The following is a 20,702-nucleotide window of genomic DNA, read 5'->3' on the forward strand; positions in this document are numbered from 1 at the left end:
AATTTGTGTAGATAATGTTTTCTTACAATGTCATGGGCAACTGTTTTCTTCAAGGCATTCTTGAGCCAGTCAATCATTCTATAACAATAGTATTGAACTTTGTCAAGGACTGCAAAAAATATTGTGAATGTAATAGTGAGAAAGGTTTATGGGCATATTATGATCTATTATGATCACAAATACATCAGATCTATTATGATCACAAATACATCATATAAACAAACATGTATAATATTTCATTAAATAGGGGCTTTGTTTAATTGGAATTCTTTTTTTTCCTTGACTTCAGATAAAGTTTTCTACCTATTTACTGCTGTGAAATCAGATGCACTAATTTCATGGTTCTCGTAAGTTATTTGTGTATGGAATATTATGGATGTAGGTGGCGGGGTGCAGTGACACTCTTTCTATATTTTATTATAACTATGTGCTAAGACGCATCTAACTTTCATAGTGATAACAGATAATAATAGCCCCTTTTGATATTTAATGCAGGTCCTGGTGTAGGGGCCTGAGGTTTGGCAGCATCCAAATTTAGGGCTATCTTACCATTAAGTTTATTTGACCAATAAAAGCTTATGAGCCACCTGAGTGATATGATTTGAAAAAGGTACTCATCAATTAGATTGATGGAAATAAAAAGGGATTTTAGAATAATAATTTAAAAATTATTTAACTTAAAAATTCTATCAGTGCACAAGCATGTAAACATAACTTTGTAATTTGTGTGAATGAGAAATTATAGAATTTGCTGATTATTTCATTGATATGAGCAAAAATTATGAGATAGCCAGAAAAGTGAACAGAGAGGTTTTTGGCTGTCTAAGGAATTTGTTAGAACTGAAAATCTAAAGTATCTGAAAAAATAACAATGAGTTATAGTTTATAAACTGGTGTTGTAGGAGAAACCTTGTTAAGTAATCCTAAAAATCCTCAAATGTGTACTTCACATAGTTGTCACACATACTAATTGAATGCCCAAAGAAAATGCTTCTAAGTATGAATAACTTGTTCTGCATTTCTTGTGGGAGTAAAGGCTCCCATCTTCCTATCAGTGTTATTATTTCAAGTTTCTTGAAACACTCAACTACCATTAAATTATCTTGTTACCCTGTTGAAGCACAATTTAAAATCATTTAAGAATTACTATAGGATAGCCAATTAAATAAATACCTGAATTATATGGTGGAATGGTGTTGTTCTTCTTTCTCTCAGTCTGTAATGTCCATTCCCCTTTACTTGAGCTTCCAGTAGGTGATGGGGAAGAAAATTAAACTAGTGATATCTGTTGTTTGACAAGATCTGGAACTAGATCAAAATTTCGGTGAGGAAAAAAAGAAATACAAAAAAATTCAAGTAGTGCATTCATTTAAGTAAACAAATGGTAACAAATAAGGAAAAAAATCTATCTTCAAGGCAAGTAATCTACTGCTGAGTTTTGTAGGAATTTAGGCATAAGAGAGGATTGACTTCTTTAGCCATTTTAATAATTTGCATTATGTCTTTTTTTCTTCTACAACAAATAACAGTAAAAATAAAATAATATAAATTATTAGCTCTTTTATAATTTCCGTTGCTCTGAAGCTAGTAGAAAGCTTTCCTAGGTAAAGTATTTTCTGCTCACAAATTTCCTACCAACTGGAGAAAAAGTAGAGCTGAGATATCTCCTCAGAGGAAGGATGAGATCATAGTCCATGTCTGTAGTAGGCTGAAAATGTTCCCCCAATATATCAGGTTTTATTTCTGGGGACTATGAGTATGACCTTTATGGAAAAATATTTGCAGATGTGATTAAGCTAAGGATATTGAAATGGTGAGGGTATCCCTAAATGCAATCACAGATATCCATGCAAGTGGAAGGCAGAAGGAGATTTGACTACAAGCAGAAGAGGGGAAGGCAACGTGAGCAATGAGACAGATTGGAGGGATGTGGCCACAAGACAAGGAATACCACCAGCCACCAGTCCTTAGAAGAGACAAGGAACTGAGTATTCCCTGGAGCTTTTGCAGGAAGTATGGCCTGTGACACTTTGACTTAGACCCAGTAATATTGATTTTAAATTTCTGGCTTTCAGAACTATGAGAGAATAAATTTCTGTTTTTTTAAGCCACAAAGTTTGTGGTAATTTGTTACAGCAGCCATAGGAGACTAATGCAATATCATTTCCTGCTTCTTTCGTGGGTGGGATAATCTTAGGATATTAGGATACTTTGTCAAGGCCTCATTGACAAACCAATTAGGAAAAAAGAATTGAGAGATATTTAGTTTATTTGGAAAGATGAATGTGGAAGTGTTATTTGCCTTAACATTTACTTTGTTACTGACTTTTTCTGGTTTTGTGGCTTCTATTTCTGATTTTTCATTTTATTAACTGAATTTTGATAAGTGACACATATGTATGTAAAGTAGCATTATAACAGGAATAATTAGATGAGAATATACTTTCATAGTGATTTACTTGATTTCAAGATACTTTAAAATTACTTGAAATATAAAAACAAAGCAATTTGAATATATAATTGGGATTTTATAATAGGTTCAGCTCTAGAATAATGAATGTTAGTCATTAATTGGAAGTTAATTGGCAACAACGGCACAGTTTATCTTGTATTTTGGGGATCGCATGCTTCAGTTGATACCTAGCATACAACTGGGATTTATTCACACCACACCTCTGGGTCTGGTATTATATTAAGTTATGAGGAATATTAATATTGCTGCAGAACAATTACTTGTTCATTTGCTAACTGATTAAAATTCATGCATAATTTATTGAAATGAATAGAGATTTTATAAATAAGCCTCCTTGTTCTCAAGGGCCTACAAACGAAATATGTATGCTAATATAAGGCTAGTTTTACCTCCAGCATAAAAAATGTAATAGGTAGTGGTATATTAGTCTCATTAATGCTAGGTTTCACTTCTCATAATCATGCTGTTAATCAATATATATGCTTCTAAGCCTCTCTTAACATTGCCACAGTTGCACATTCGAGCTATTGCTTTGATTATTGGACTGCTTTTTTTTTTTTCTTTTGGCTTAACCATAGCAAGTCAGGTGTAAAACTTACCAGAGTGAATGGCCGTCTTTCAGGCCAAGAGACTGATTACAACAACTCATTTCTTCATATGCACATAATGCTAGTGTTGAATATTAATTTCCAGTTTTAAAAATGTATATGCTCTCTGGCAAAAATGAAACAAACAAAATAGTATTATTTAGTATGTATTGATGTATTTAGAAATGTAGAGTAATTTAAAATTCTTCAAATAATGCCTAGGTTACCAGTGAATAAATTGTAATGTGAAGAACTTACATAACATATTTATGTTTATCCAGCTATTAATATGTATATGCTTTTGAAACTAGGCCTCCTGCCTCCAAATTTCAGTTTCTTTTTTTATGTCACTTTCTTAACAATAGAAATCGTATTAATATATTATGCTTTACTTTTTCAGTTGTTTTTTTATATTATGTTTTGGTGTAGCTTTTTTCCTCCCTTTCTCTCTCTTCCAGCTTCTGTGCTCCTCTTTTCTTTTCTTTTTATTTTCCATGGCAAGGGTTTGCAGAGTTCTGATGGATGAGATTTAACATTTCATATAGACACATAAGGCCAGCTTTCAGAATACCTGTAAATTAATAGATTAACCAAGATTTGTATTTTATAATTCATTTGGCATATTGTTCTTTTTCACTCATTAGGTTACATATCAGACCTCTTCAGGTCATTGTTGAGCTGTGTCATGAGTGGGGCATTTCTCCTCTTGGGTAGAACCCCAGTGAGTTGTGAATTTGCCATGGTTTCCTACTAAAATTAGTCAGTATATGAGCAATCTGGAATGAAAACAAGCATTGCACTAATAAGGCAATTGAGTGTATTCGTAAAATACAGACTGCTTCTTAATATGCACAGCATTTAGATAGTCTGGGAAGACATCTACATTTTTTCTATTAAGTTCATTTCTCTATTCAGTTTCATTTTAGTTTAGAGCTTAGAGAATATATCAACTTTCTTTCTCCCTAACTTTTGTAAACTCTGAATATAAAAGTTGTTAGACTAGTTTATAAAAATTTTAGGATATGAAATGTCTAGCTCTCTTATTTTAGCCTATAAAAAAATTCTAAATTATTTTGGTTTTACTTAAACTTTTTATATTGAAATTCACTTGTGAGATTGGAAATAGTTTACCTGCTACACAATTTTGACTACATATCGTAGAAATTTATGAACCATTAGGAATAATTTTGTGGTTAAAATTTATAAATCAGATGTGAAGAACTACATTTCCATAGAAATGTAAATAATTCTACATATATACAGTTTATATAGCATATGTTATCTTCTTTGATCTTAGTTTTATTTTCATTTAAACATCAGTATAGTGAATCACAACGTTGTATGGTTCCTATCCAAAGCTACTTTGAAAGCTCTGATCATAATGAGCCGTGTTTGAGGGGAGTAGCTTGTATTCTTGAAGTGATTTTGTATAGAAAAAAAATTTGTTACATTTGTTATTCTTTATTACAGTATTCTGATTGTTTTCTACACAAGTCTCAGTTTAAAATAATATATTCATTGATTTATTGTTGTTATTTCTCTCCCGCAATATCACATTGATACCCAATGTGTATAACAGCCTAGCAATTAGTAGTTACTCAGTAAATTTTTGTCATATGAATTTTGAAGGAATATTCCTTGAAATGACTTGTGTAGAGATCCAGGCCAACTAGTCTTATCTCTTATGTTAAGGATGTATGTAATTCAGGGATTGTATTAGTCAGTGTTCTCCAGAGAGAATCAATAGGATATGTTATAAATATATGAGAAGGGATTTATTAGAGGAATTAGCTCACACAGTTGTGAAGAAAAGTCCAATGATTGTCCGTCTGCAAACTGGATGCCAGTAGCATGGCTCAGTCCAAGTCCCTTCCCTCCTCAAAGCCAGGGAAGCTGATGGTGTCCTTGGTGTTAAGTCCTGGAATCCAAAGCTGAAGAGTCTCAAGCTCTGACATCCGTGGACAGGAGAGAAGAGAGTATCCCAGCTCCTGTGGATAGAGAGCTAGATTCACCTTTGTTTCTGACTTTTGCTCTCTCCGGGCCCTCAGCAGATTGGATGGTTCCCACCAACATTGAGGGCGGGTCTTTCCCACCCAGGCCACTCAGACTCTCATACTCTCATACTCATCTCTGCTGGAGACACCCTCAGGGACACACCTAAAAAGATAGCATTACCACGAGATTCTCAGCATTCTTTCATCTAATCAAGTTGACACCTAGAATTAACCTTCACGTGGGCTTTAAAGCCAGAAACTAGACTTTATACGATAAGGGGTAAACAGCAAATTCTAGGCTGCAGCTAAAAATTATTTTTTCATTTAAACCTACATAAGAAGATAAAATCTGTCTGTCTACCCCCACCCCCTAATATAATGCATTGCCATTAGAATAGAAAATCCAGTTTGAAAGATATTGGCTGCATGTTCTTAACTTTCTTCTATCTGCATCTTCTCCAGTTCACCCCTACCTGGGGTGGGTCAGGGTGAGGGAATGTTGTGTGGTTACAATCAACAATTTTCCTTTATGTGATTTGCCCTAAATCTTAAAAATAATTTTAAATCAATTTTTGGCCAATGACCACTTTATTAAGAGTAACGCTTTCCTTTAAAGTCTCTTAACTAACCTGAGAAGTATGAGAAATGTTGTTCTAGAAGTTTAGAGAAAACCACACCTAATCACAATGTACTCATTAGTACTTCATGAGTTAATATTCCGTGTATACAGACCATATGGACAGAGCTAGAGCTGCAGAGTCTTTCATAAAATCCAGTATCTCATTTCAGCTACATTGCTGTTAAGGAAAAAAAAAAATACTCTACTATGTTATTTCTATAAAGCAAATACTGAAATAATGTTTCCCAACATTTCCTTCAAGCAAAATACCTTAAGCTGTACAAAATGTAATTGCACTGTACCTTTGATATTCAAGTTTGATATTTGATTCATTGCCTTGTCACATGCTACTCCCAAAGGCCAGTGACATGCAGTGGTTTCTGATTTTGCCTGGGTGTAAATTTCGGTTTCTTACATTGTGAGGTGGGTTTGTGGAACTAAGCACCTGGCATAAGCTTCTGAGGTCAGCTTTGCTATGCCTTCCTCCTCATCTCAACTGCAGGAATGCTGAAGAACTGAAAAACAAAACAAAAACTAAAATACTACTGATACCACTTGGCCATGTTTCATGAATGAGATAAAATGTGAAAGATAACTGTACTCTGTTAGTAGCTAATCAGAGCTATCCATCTCTAAATATTTTCTGTTTATATTTCCCTTGTTTACTGTGCCTGTACAAGTTTATCTCCTGGAGAGTCATGTTTTTAATAAAAGAAACCTTGTACTAAAATGGTCATATGCCACCTGCAAAAGTATTTGCTCTTTAAAAAGTACAGTTACCAGACCACTCATGCCCTGGTTTTCTTTTAAATATTTAACACGTACTCCTAAATGAATCATTGATATTTTAGGTTTTGAGAGACATTTATATATCTATTTTATAATGTTTTAGATTTTTGACTAATTAGAGTGCACATTCATCTTTCCTAGAACCACCAAGACCCATTGCTCCTCCTCAGCTGCTTGGTGTTGGGCCTACATATTTGCTGATTCAACTAAATGCCAACTCCATCATTGGCGATGGTCCCATTATTCTGAAAGAAGTGGAGTACCGAATGACATCAGGATCCTGGACAGAAACCCATGCAGTCAATGCTCCAACTTATAAATTATGGCATTTAGATCCAGATACTGAATATGAGATCCGTGTCCTTCTTACAAGACCTGGTGAAGGTGGGACGGGGCTCCCAGGACCTCCACTAATCACCAGAACCAAATGTGCAGGTAAGACTGAATAGCAGGCCATTCTATTTTATGAAGAAATATAGTATAAGATATATAATATACATGCAATATTAAAAGTTCTAATTATTTGGTATGTGATGTAGTCATACTTTTCTAAGAATTCCAAGAAATTAGGTAAATCCTCACCTAGATTATTTGAATTATTTAAGAGCAATGTGAGTGCTTATCTATTACTCCAGTATTATTATTACTCCAGAGTCTTTTCTTGCATGATAATTTTGATGAGCCTGCTTTGTATCCAGTCCAAAAATCTCTGATATCTGTAGGTGAAAGTATTATTGAGAGAAAAGGCCTTTTTCAGTTCAAGCAAATACTGAACACTGTGTGGAAATGATCTTCCTCAATAATTTTGTTATAGTCAGTGCAGAGGCCATATCTTATAGATAAGAAAAGTTACTCTGGACAATGCCTCAGTGAGATAACCATTCTATTCAGAAAATCCTGTTGAGGATTAGCCCGGCAGCTTGACACCCAGCTGTAGTATACAGAGAAGTGTTTCTTAAATTTTTAAGCCTTGTTATTGACTTCCTCATGCCTGAAACAGAGTGATGAAAATAATATATGGAGAAAACACAAAGAATAAAAAGTGAAATGAAAAATAATACATAATCATATATCCTGATTCCTCCCTATACCACGTTATAGTGAAAGGAATTGTTAGCTTTTATTAAAAGCCTTTAAAAAGTTTAATCATCTAAGTTATGAGTATATTTTTTAGTGCATTATTTATTATTGAAAAAGTTTAATTTTTAGTTTAAAGAGGCGTTCTCTATCCATCAAGCATTATGTTGAAAAAATACCTGCAGAGTTAGTACATGGTCCTTTGTGTCACGAACATTTAATAAGGTATGTTCTGAAAATTGAAAACTAAGACATGGGGATCTATAAAAATGTAAGTGTCTATAAAATGGCTTTTGTTTCTTGAACATTTGTTTATTATTTACAGTATTGTCGGGCTACTCACCAGGGGCACTACTGATCTACAATCAAAGCAAACCCATTTAATTATCTTATATACTGTAATCCTAAAATATTTTAACATCCAGATCCATTTATTTATATTAACAGTACCTATTGAAAGATGTTCACCAACAGGAACTTTAACTGCTTAACAATTAGTTGGTGATTTAGACACTAGAGAGTGCACTAATTTGCTGGTTGCTGTCATACATTCATCTGGTGGTTGAAAAGCAGCTCAATTTAGAAAGTTTCCATGACGCAGCCTGAACCCCACAATTTGCTTTTCAAATATCACTTGTAGCTGTGGCTTCCCATTTGAGGTCATGTGACAGATTGTTTCCATGGTAGGATATAAACTTTCTGAGAAACTTTCTCTTTAAAGAGGAAGCAATGTGGAAACTGAAAAGTAGTTCACTCTCTATTTCAAAATTAATATTTGGAATTCATTTTACTGAGGGTATTGCGTATATGTGTTTTCTAATAAAATTAGCTTTCTTTCCTACATTTAGTTTTTATAATACATATCCAAATGATAATAATAAGCAATAATTTGCTATTTCAGTGGACTTCCTCTTGACTTCCTTTGCCAGATTTTTTTTCTTTTAAATATCTCATTGGTTTTACTTTTTATTTTCAACAAAATAGGCTTGTAAAAAATTAGTACCACATAGTGTATTGTTAGTGTAATGTAATTTTTGTTTACTCTAGTAATTATTTGAAGTTGGTCGTTGGTTGCAGAGCCATGGAGATTGCAAGTAAATGAGGCTGTTTTAAACTAGTTATACTATATGAAGTGGATGAAAGCAACATGCTAATGAACATTGATTTATCCCTATTGAATGCTTATGTTTAGAGTGCATATTGAACTGTGATAAGTAAAAATGAGATTATAAAGGGCTTTGAGGTATTTTATCCTGAGAGTAACCTAATCTGAGTGGGAGGGGATAGAGTAAAAATAACTTACACTTGTAGCTGCTTTCTAACTTATAAATGCCTTGACATTTTGGAATTATATTGGTCCTTTTATCTGATTCTTTATATGAGAGACATTTAATTTGTGTACTGTCTGTGGCATAAAATGGTATCAGGCTCCATCACTTATGGTTTTTCTTCCAACTGTAGAAAGTTTATTTGCATTGGAATTTCACATGTGATAAGTCTTTCTCACACATGTTTATTATCTCACACATGTTTATTATAGTTAATTATTATAGTTAACTAGTGTCCTTGTAAGTTTTGTCTGATGCAAGTTTTTAGTGGGAAAAAGACTAGATTTTTCTAGTGCTTAAAGACTAGATTTTTCAAGTATATTGTAGATTTGAGAGAAACCATGGTTACCATTAGGAATGTCTACTAATCTTGTTTTATAATTAGAAAAGGAGGGAAAGCTTATGAAAGTATATAGTATTAATTTTTAAACAATCTCTAAAAAGCAGAAATTGAATATAATTGATAAACCTTATATATCTAAACATAGAGTCGGTATTACTTAAAATTATGTCTGTCTACTTCCCCTTCTCAAGATCCATTTCCCTTTCCCCAAGTCTAGGATCCCTCAGACTTTACCAGTACCACTACTAGCCTCATCCTGGGATACCACGAAACAAAATAGAACACAACTCATGCTAATCAGCTAATAGCTGATTTTTAGTACAGATTTCAAAAGCCTAAAAATTCTTTATAATCTGGGGAAATGATCTTTTTGAGACCCCAAACATAACCTTTGGATGAAGTTCTCATCTAATTCTATTAAATTGTGCATGTCCTGAATACTGATTTTATTTTGTAATTTTGTAATTTTTTTTAAATTTTAACTTCTCAGTATACATTGTAGTCAATTTTTGTGACCCTTTACCTGTTCCTCCTTTCCTCCTTCCCCTCTCCCCCTCACTGCATCATATCTGTTCACTTGTATTAAGTTCAAGGAATTGTTGTGATTGTTGAGTCTTCTTTCTGCTCCCCCTTTATTTGTTTGTATATTTATTTATTTACTTTTAGCTCTCACAAATAAGTGAGAACTTGGGGTATTTCTCTTTCTGTGCCTGACTTGTTTCACTTATATAATTTTCTCTAAGTTCATCCACGTTGTTGTTAATGGTAGTATTTCATTCTTTTTTTACGGCAGAGTAGTATTCCATTGTGTAGATATACCACATTTTCCATATCCACTCATCTGATGATGGACATTTGGGCTGGTTCCAACTCTTGGCTATTGTAAACAGTGCTGCATTAAACATTGGACTGCAGGTATCCCTTTGGCATGATGATTTCTATTCCTCTGGGTTTATTTCCAGCAGTGGGAAAGCTGGGTCATATGGTAGATCTATCTGTAAATGAACCTCCATACCATTTTCCATAAAGGCTGCACCATTTTGCAGTCCCACCAACAGTGTATGAGAGTTGCTTTTTCTCTGCAACCTTGTCAGCATTTATCATTCTCAGTAGTTTGAATATTAGCCATCCTAACTGAAGTGAGATGGTATCTCAAAGTGGTTTTGATTTGCACAGGCCAATATGCTTGATGAATATAGATGCAAAAATGCTCAATAAAATACTAGTTAACAGAATACAGCAACACATACACAAAATTATACACCACGATCAAGTGGGATTCATCCCAGGGATGCAAGGTTGGTTCAACATAAACAAATCAATAAATGTGATACCCCACATCAAAAAAAGCAAAGACAGAAACCATATGGTCAATTTCTATAGACACAGAAAAAGCATTTGACAAAATTCAACATTTGTTCATGATAAATACTCTCTACAACTTAGGTATAGATGGAAAGTATCTCAACACAATTAAAGCCTTATATGATAAGCCCACTGCCAATATCACCCTGAACAGGAACTAGACAAGGATGCCCATTCTCAGCACTCCTATTCAACATAGTGTTGGAAGTACTAGCCAGAGCAATCAGAGAAGAGAGGGAAATAAAGGGCATCCAGATCAGAAAATATGAGGTCAAATTCTCTCTGTTTGCAGATGTTAAGATACTCTATATTGAATAGTCTAAAGCCTCTACGAAAAACCCCTTAGAGCTGAATGCTGATTTTAAAAGCGGTACTGAATACTGCATCTATAAATTTTTCTATTTGAATTAGGACTGGGAGTACTTCACATTATAGTTATTTTACCATTAATATCAGCTGATTGCATAAATGTTGATTATTTTGAAATAGCTATTTTATACACCCTGCATGTTAGACCACCAGAAAGACTTAAAAATAAGATAAATACTTCTTAGCTATACAGGTGTGTGAGATATTAATTTCCCATGAATTTCTTGTAAGAAAGGAATGCTGATTATTTTCTGTTTCAGAAATTCTCATTTTATTTTGGTGTGTCACAGAGGAACAATATTTGTGACTACTAAGTACCAGTCAAAGAGTAAATTAGTTACTATTTATAGTTTTGAAAATTTTATTTTAATGTAGTTAAATCATTGACATTTTACTTCTGGCAGTAGTAAATGTGGTTTACTCAACAGAAGTTTGTCAATAAATAATTTTACAGCAAGTCAATGGAAAGGTTTTACTTATGTATATTAATGAATAAGTTTTAAATTTTCAAGTGAAAATATAGATTTTTTAATACCTAAGTATCGATTAATACTATAGAATCAACATATGAAGTGAATCTATCATGTTTTATTTTCATACCAATCCTGTAAGTTAGATATATTATCATTCCACTTTGGTAACTGGTGAATTTCAGATTGGGAAAAAACCAAAAAGCGAACGGTAACTTGTCCTATACCTGACAGCGGGGCACCTGGGGCTCACCCCATTTTGTGGTACTTCAAAAGCCTTAATTCTTTTCCCTCTTCTACCACAGGTGATTTTCCCTCCCCTCTTATAAAATTATAGCATGAATAAATAAAATGACAACAGATAAAGTCTGGGAGGCATATACATTTTAAAATGTAGTCTGCATGGCCAACTTATTCCCTGAGAAAATATAGGCTAACATTTGCAACTTCACTTTTATTGAAAGCACAATTGATTGGTTCTTAACACTCAGCTATATGCTGTGTTTTAAACAGTTAAAGAAGTGGAAAAAAGTGTTTTACTTTATCCCTTTCTGAAATGTCCTGCCTGGTTGCCAAAGCTATTTGTTTTGTTTTCCTTCTAAAGTACATTAAAATCATTGGTAAGTACAATTACCTGCCTCTGGGTCTCTCAAGTTAGGAGAGGTGGAAATTACAGCCTATGTCGGCTGAAGCCACCTACGCCTGCCTCTTGCTTCTCTATGAACCTGAGGGGTATGATTATTTCACTCTTAGTTTACAGCCTGACCCATGTTATTGTTCGCATATGTTTCTTCAGGCTTTCTACAAATTTTAAAAAAGGTATAAATGTGAAGTTGTCTTAAATGGGAAGTAATTCAAAAACTCCATTGAACAATCAGAGAAAGTATGCTTGCCTTTTTCTGTGTGTTTTTCCTCTGGGTATACCATCTGGTATAGAAGCTAAGAGAATACAGTTTCTCTTTTTCTTATTAAATGGAAATAAAATATGCCATCATCAGAAATTGTCTCATTGCCTTCTTTGGCAATTGCGTGTTAAAATTGCTCTTTTAAATTGCCTTCTGCTTCTGGGTAACCCATTGTGGGACTGCTTTATGATTAACTGACATTTTAGTAGCATCTCCCTCATAGGGAAGGTCAATAGTTCAGAGTGTCCAAAGAGTAATATGTTTACACATTTGGGAAAAGTACTCTCTGCTCTTATACTGAAGTTCAGTGCTCTTGGCAAGTTTCACTGACACGTAGATCTACAAAGCAGTAGAAAGAAGCGTGCTATTTCAAATGTAAACATTTATTAAAAATGTATTTTTTTTTGGTCCTAAATCCAAAATGGGAGAAAAAGTAAAACAAAATAATATTCAGATATATATCAGAATCTAAAAGGTGAGGAACTAAATTTTGGCATTTTGTCTATAGCCTCATCAGCAAAATGGTACCATATATTGACATTTACTGTGTTCCAAGATAGTTATCAGTGACAAAGACTAGTTACCATTGACACTCAGCCCAGAGGTTAAAACAAAAAAACAACTCTGCTAAGAATTGGTTTGGTTTTACAGTGTAAGGATGATTTACTGTTTGGTTTAAATTGAAGGTTTATGTAAGAGTTGCTTTAAAATTTTTTGAAATGTGTTAACTTCTTATATATGATCTTTATGTGGCTTTTCTATTTCTTTTGTGTAAGAATTTTAAAGACAATGCTATAATTATTGAAGTCAAGAAAAGTAAAGATAAAAAGCCATAAGAAAAGTAACAGAAAACAGTTCTCCAATTTTCTTAGAAATCTTAGATTTCTTTTTTTTTTAATGAGGGATCACTTGATTTTGTTTTTCTGATTCTGTAGACAATATTACTATATGAAAAACATGTATTTATTCTGGGAAAAAAACCTAAACTTTTGTTGGCTTTTGTCTGTCTTGATAGTACTGGGTTAAGAACTAGGTCCTAAAAGTTATACAAGAAATGTCTTGGACTTAAACCCCCACTAGGCACTAGGGACAGACATATAAACAAAAAGTAGAACGCAAAGTGATATGAATAGAATTAAAAAGAGAGGGAACCGCATGTTTAATCCAGTTGTAAACATTGCTGATGTTCTTGGAGTTCTGAAAATAGGTGGATTCAGATGGATCATTGGCTAACTCTGGACTTTTGGTAGAATCAAAGCTAGAAGGTAAAATGTGCCTAGGGCTGACATGATTTAGCTATTATGCATTTGTTTCTATGAAGCAGACTGACACTATTAGATTTGCTTTGAGAAAGATCATCCCATCTCTGTACAAGGTGGGTTAGATCTAAGGAAAGACTGTAGGCAGATAGACCATGACAAGATGCTTATAATAAAAAAAAAAAAATTTAAGTAGGTTGACTATATAATTTTATCTATAGCATCTCTGTCATTTCAGATCAGAAATAGGAAATCTGTACATTCCTGCAAAATGTTACCTCTCCAATAATGAAGAAAGTTCCTTTTAGTATAGGGATTTTAAAGATAATCTAACTTAATTTGAATTATTTTTTTTAAAAATATAGGGATTGGACAATATTATTAGTACATATGCAAAATCCATAGCATAATACATTATTTTGGAGGAGAAAATTGTGATAGATTAGAGAGAAATTCAAGGACTACTATATATTTGATGTGACATTTATTTATTTCACAAATTTTATTGAAGGCTCAAGTTGTATACATCACCATAACCAGGACTACAGAAGATATGATATTAATAAGACAGGATTTATATTCTTAAGGAACCGTCTAGTGTTATTTACTATAAGTAAAAATAAAAACATAATAAATGATATAAAAAATATAAAGTACTTCATAAGTCTGGAGAAGAGAGGGATAATTTTTCTTTCTTTCTTTTTTTTTTTAAAAGATGACCGGTAAAGGGATCTTAACCCTTGACTTGGTGTTGTCAGCACCACGCTCAGCCAGTGAGCGAACCGGCCATCCCTATGTGGGATCCGAACCCGGGGCCTTGGTGTTATCAGCACCGCACTCTCCCGAGTGAGCCACGGGCCGGCCCGAGAGGGATAATTTCTAACCAAAAAATTTTTCCCAAGCACTATTAACTTTTCTAAACTGAGCTGCATTAATGCTTCTTGTTGAAGAAACCCATAGTTTTATCCCTAATTCCTTACCTGTGAAATAATGCATAAAACAATGTCTAGCCAGGAGTCATCATAAGAATGATTTCCCTTCCCTCTTTCCTGTACACTCACATATAGGGAAGCTAGATGAACAGATCAAAGTATTAAAAATGTGAAAGCTATAATTCACATCCTAATTTAAGTCATCAGAGTAGTTTTTTTTTTTTTTTAAATCTCTGGGATCCATGGATTATAGAAATGTTATTCTAAGTTACCATGGAAATTGAGAGAAATTTAAACTGACCAGCTTATAAGATAATCAACATCTGTACAATTTGCTAATGGTCTGTAATGCTAGGTACTTCCAACATAAGAGACGTGAAAGTTGAACAAATATGAAAACGTCTTGCCCACTACCTTCACTACTTTTTTTTCATTTATTTATTATTTTTAATCTCGAGGAGGATATACAGTTAATCATACATCTCAACTCATGGTACACTTCTTTATAGCAGGTGTCATCAGTAGCAATGTCATTAAATAGAGTTGGGTTGTTTTCAGCTTAGAATTGTCTCTTCTAATTTATTTGGTTGGTAAAAGCATTTGGTGACCACTGAAAATGAAAGTATATTACAGCATGCTGACCCTGTTAATGGTATTATCAAGTACTCTTTTTATTGGCTTTATTTGTTTTTATTGGATTTCGCATACTCCAGTAAAGGTGACAGGTAGAAATGATTTGTATAACAGCATCAGTCTCATGAAAAGTCCAGGATTTTCTTTGATATCAGGAAGCTAAAAAAAAAAGGCTTTAAAAATAAATATCTTAAATGATAACAATACAGGAGTGTCTGGTGTAGAAAATAACCTAGGTACAATTGAAAAGATGTGAATCTATATTTCAAACTCTAAGGGAGGTATTAATTATGAAAATAGGTTCAGGAGACCTGACCTGTGAACTTGAGACCTGTCTTTGATGATGTCATTGTGGGGATTGTGTTCACTTGTTCTTTATTTTCTTCCTCTTTACCCAGAGAATCTACTTCTGCCTTCCTTGTCATTCACTATTTATGTCCTTTTTTGAACTACAATTTGTTTTTGTTTTGGAATAAGAAGAAAACTCTAAGTCGGGCTCTGGCAAAAAAAATAAATAAAACATTGCAGTCACATTTTCTTGGCCGTTCTTGGTGGGGACGAAGACAGCTTCATAATTATTTTTTTTGAACTCTTCTAGACCCATCCTAGTTTAAATTAGTATTTTCGGGGAGTGTTGGTCACTCGGCAATTTCTTGATTGGAAAAAATGACATTATATGGATGTATCTGATCATTTTCATCATTTAGTTTGACTCTTACCTAAACCTGAACATGGGTCATCTGCTTAGGATCTCACTTTCTGGTCTCACTGTCTTTCTACAAGATATGGCTTTATTATAGCTAATAACTGCTGTAGGAATGACTCTTCCATCCTCTTTTCTATCCACTAGCCTGTAAATAAACTGCAGAAGGAAAAAAGGATATTCAAAGAAAAGAGATAATGAGTGAATTCTAATCTGAAGTCTTGTAAGTTACACTGTGTAAACCCAATAGAAAATAAACTTCAAAGAGCAAAAATTCATGTCTTTCATGTCACCTTAAGCAAAATCTGTGCAAATTCAGCTGTCACTACATATGATATGGCCTAGAAATCATTGAGTGATGTCCACTTTAATTGTCTCAGCTGAATCTTTTCAGTGGAGTTTAACTCATCTTTCATTCTTTCACTGTGTTATTTCCTACCCCTACATAGTTCCTGTCCACAACGGAAGAATAATAAGCAATCAAAAAAATTTATTTTTACCTGTTTGATATTTGTGAGATAATGTGATGCACTAAAGTTAAGAATTAAATTAAGCAGGTATTGCATTCTATCTTTTTATATCCACTCCAAAATATACTAAATATCATATTTGTTATATTTATGTTACATGTGATCCTGTAATACTTTATTGCCCCAACAAACAAAACAAAAAAATGTGACAGGGTGAAATAATTATCCCTAAATTTGATTTATTTTGAGGTCACTTGTTAGAAGTCCCACACTATGTAAAGAGTACATTGAGTTCATATACTCAAATTGTTTTTATAAATTATATGTAGTAAAACAATATACCAAATTTTGCAAATAGAATTTAAAAGCATTCATATCAGTTACAATGTTTATATAATTATTGACATTTCTGTTTATGCAATATTACTTTTCTCTGTGGGTTTTTTTTAGTTATAAATATGTTATATATAATTTTATACTCTTCTTTTACTTGCCATCATGTCAACCCATTTCCTGTGTTTCTGCAGGACATTCTGACTATCATCTTTAATGACTGATTAATATTCTGTTGTATATATGTACTTCAATTTATTTAACCATGCTTTTATTACTGGAAGTTTAGACTAACTCCCATGATTGACTGTTGTGAATACTGCAGTGAGGATCATATATATGATGAGTCATGCATATAATGCATATAACTTTTTTCTATGTAACCAAAAAGTTCCTGACACATTACTATTCAACTTTCTCCAAGTATTGTTTCCATGCACTTTACTGGCACCAGCAAGGCTCTTCATCTGTGTATGCATTCCTACAGTCTTAGTGCAAGAAAGTATTTCATAATTAATCAAGTTCAGCCCCCCTATTAGTCATCATTCTAGGCACTTGGACTCAGTAGTGAAGTAATTTGATTAATATCAAACTGCTATCTGATGAGAAAATGAAGACAATCATTCATATTGCATTTTCTTGTTTTCTTTCATATGAGTATCTCCTGTATGCCCAGCACTGTCTTAAGTGCCAGGTATTCTAAGATGATGACTCTGCTTTCTAGCCACTCAGAATCTAGAGAATCATGATCATGGTAGCTCACATACTGAGTTCTTCCTATGAGCCAGGCGCCAGTGTAAACTCTTACATGCAAATTGAGGCTGCCCAGTGCCTTTCTGTGCTCAGCTGCCTAGAGAGGTTAGAGGATAGACATGTAGGTAAATAATTAGACCAATAAGTGGTATGATAGATGTGTTTTAGGATCTTCATCTGTTTTAGAAATTAATCTAGCAGCAGATGAGGAGAATTAGTGTTTGAGTTAAGGCTTAGGAGCCAATAAACTCTAGGTTCAAATCTGTTATACTTGGTAACAGTCAAGTAATTTAATCTTTCTAATATTTTATCTCTTCATCTGTAAAATAAGGTTCAATCATTGAACCTGTCAAATTTGATATTTGTGAGAATATGTGATATACTAAAAATAAGAATTGTTAAATTTTTAGGAATTTTTCCAGGATGTTGTTAAATGATATTAAAAGGTTATATAAACTTACAAGTATATTAGTTATATTTTTAAAAAGGCTTCCTAATTATTTTAATATACTATTATATTCTTGTGCCATTTATATCTATTTTATCTCTGAGTTGGAGATATTATATAATGATACTCTAATGCTTGTTTCTTCCCCGATTCTTTTTAGGGAAGCTTAAAACTATAATGGCAATATTATAGCATAGAAATTGGCAAATGCTAGAAATCAGGGCTTTTTCTCCTAGCCCCCTTTTGGGGAGAGCCCCAAATTTGTTTAAAATATTAAACATTTTTATTCTCACCAATGGAGAAATTTTTGCAAAGTAATTGATTTGCACTGTGTTATGACACATAAGAAGCCCAAAGAAAATACTAGCCATTACTACATTACAAAACATTTTATTAAGGATAATTTTTTGTTGATATTTTAAAAACTACCAACATGCAAACAATCTGAAGGAATTATGCAGTGAACACCTGATATATCCAAGACTATATTTTATGCTTTGCTATATTTGGTGTATCACATATTTACCCACCTATCCATCTTTCTATTCATCTATCAGTTCATCTTAAATTTCAAATTAATGTATTATAATATTTTATGCAAGGGAGTGATTTTTTAAATAATGAGTTTGAATTTTTTATTAGAATACTTTAAATTATTTTTTATTTTATTTTTTTAAGAAATATTTGTCTAGTGGTGGTTAAGGAAAAAGGTTGAAAGGAGATTTCAGGGAGATTAGAAGACTGGCTACTCCAGTCTCAGCAAAAATTGATAGTGCTTGAACTGAGGCAGTGGAGATAAGAATTCCAATGAAGAAGCAGGATTGAAAGAGATTGAATAGGCGCAATCACTAAAATTTGGTGTCACGTTGGAAGTGAATTCTGCTTTGGAAAATTAAGGTATAGTGACAGGTTTTAACTTGAAGAGCAAAAACATTGGGGAATGTTTTAGAAGGAAAATCTGTTTATTTTTAGGAATGAGATATTGGATAGACAGTTATATTCCTGGATTTATAGTTCAATAGAGAGGATGGAGAGCAGAATGCACAGATTTGAGTGTCATTACATTTTATTCACTCCTGGTGCAAGAGTCATGGGTATGCTATAATTTCTTTGGATTGGAAATTGAAGTAAACTTTCCATCACATTTTCATAGATTATACTCATTTTAAGTGGAAATTACACTGTATGCAGTAGTATTTTACTACATAAACTATTCTGATGACTAAAGTCTTCCTGCCCAAGTGCTGAAACTGTTAATGATTTTACATAGAAACAACATTCAGATGTACAGCAGGTTGTTCTGTGTTTACAAATGTATTAAACTTGTTCAGTATATTCTTTATAAAGATTGAGTTTGCCAAATTGTGACATCTGTGGTTTATGCTGTCCATAATGGGCAGCTTGGAGTATTATGCTAAAGACAGCATCAAAGTGTGGTTTAGTGCTGGTTTTCACCAGCCAATCCTAGGCATATGTAAATAAGCTAATGGGTTGAGAGAACTTCTAGCTTCTTCCCCGTATTGCTCTCTTACCTCCTGTTGTCCCTCACCTCCAAGATTTGTGGTGTTCTTATGCCTTGCGTGCACCTTTCAGGTATCTCCACATGACCAAAGGAGATTACCAATGATTAAAACAGCATCACAGTGCTCTCATACTTGGGAATACTAGTGTAGGACAAACAGGGCTACATTGATATCTTACTAGAACTTCCAGTTATAGCAACCTATTTTTCTAACTTGGTATCAAATTCTGCACTTGAGTGCTTTGATATTGAACTGAAATAATTAGTCTGATTCTTTAAACCCTCAAATCACAAACCTCTGTAGGACAAACCTAAATATTTAGATTTTCCAAGGATTTTTCACTAGAGCAGAAGAAGTAAAGCATCTATCTCTATTTCAGTGAAGAGCAGAAAATAAGTGTTTGTACTCTGCCAGATTTTAGTGGAGTACTCTTAGAAACTAAAAAGTTGTTGGCTGGCCTGGTGGCGCACTGGATAAGTGCGCCACTTGGGAAGCGCGGCAGCGCTCCCGCCCAAGGGTTCGGATCCCACATACAGACCGGTTCCCGCTCACTGGCTGAGCGAGGCGCGGGGGCAACGCCGAGGGTTGCAATCCCGTTGCCGGACACGGAAAAAAAAAAAAAAAAAAAAAAAAAAAAAATAGTTGTTATAACTCAGTCTTAACAACAGCAGTACAAAGATCATGTTAAGGAAATGACTCTACAATTGCCTATCATTAAAACAAAGGTAGGAAGAATTGTTAATGATTCATTCCTTAAGCTATCCTAGTCTTTGAGTATAATTTTAATGATATTGGATAGGTTAATTCAATTTCTGCTTTTTTAGCTGATCTCTTTTTCTCTCAGTTAGAATATTTTTTTATAATTATAGTTTTGTAAATAATCAGTAAGCCCTTTTTAAAGCTATGCTTAGTCAAATCAGTTATTTAGTTGTGTTCAATTTTAGTGAAAAGATTTTCAAAAAAAAAAATTTTTTTTTTCAACTTTTTCTTTTTTCGTGACCGGTAACGGGATCGCAACCCTCAGTGTCGCACCCGTACCGCGACCGGCAACGGTTTCGCAACCCTCGGTGTCGCGCCTGCACTGCGCTCAACCAGTGAGCGGACCAGTCTGTATATGGGATCCGAACCCTCGGCGGGAGCGCTGCCACACTCCCAAGTGCCGCACTCTACCGAGTGTGCCACCGGGCCGGCCCTCAAAATATATTTTAAGGGCCGGCCCGGTGGCGCACTGGATGGTGCGTCGCTTGGGAAGCGCGGCGGCGCTCCCGCCCGAGGGTTCGGATCCCACATACAGACCGGTCCCCTCCCTGGCTGAGCGCCGTGGCGGCG

The 20,702-nt window shown here is 34.0% G+C and overlaps 1 protein-coding gene across 1 annotated transcript in view; it reads left to right on the plus strand.

Moving 5' to 3' along the window:
• The window catches only part of LOC103594396 (receptor-type tyrosine-protein phosphatase kappa), a gene marked incomplete at its 3' end in the record, with an annotated part of 459,087 nt that overhangs the window by 333,853 nt on the left and 104,532 nt on the right, over positions 1-20,702 (plus strand). The window contains exon 7 of the mRNA XM_008577608.1: positions 6,604-6,897. Within this exon, the coding sequence (XP_008575830.1) occupies positions 6,604-6,897 (294 nt within the window). The remainder of the gene's footprint in view (positions 1-6,603; positions 6,898-20,702) is intronic.

Source organism: Galeopterus variegatus, unplaced genomic scaffold, assembly GCF_000696425.1.
Source record: "Galeopterus variegatus unplaced genomic scaffold, G_variegatus-3.0.2 Scaffold68, whole genome shotgun sequence".
Taxonomy (NCBI): domain Eukaryota; kingdom Metazoa; phylum Chordata; class Mammalia; order Dermoptera; family Cynocephalidae; genus Galeopterus; species Galeopterus variegatus.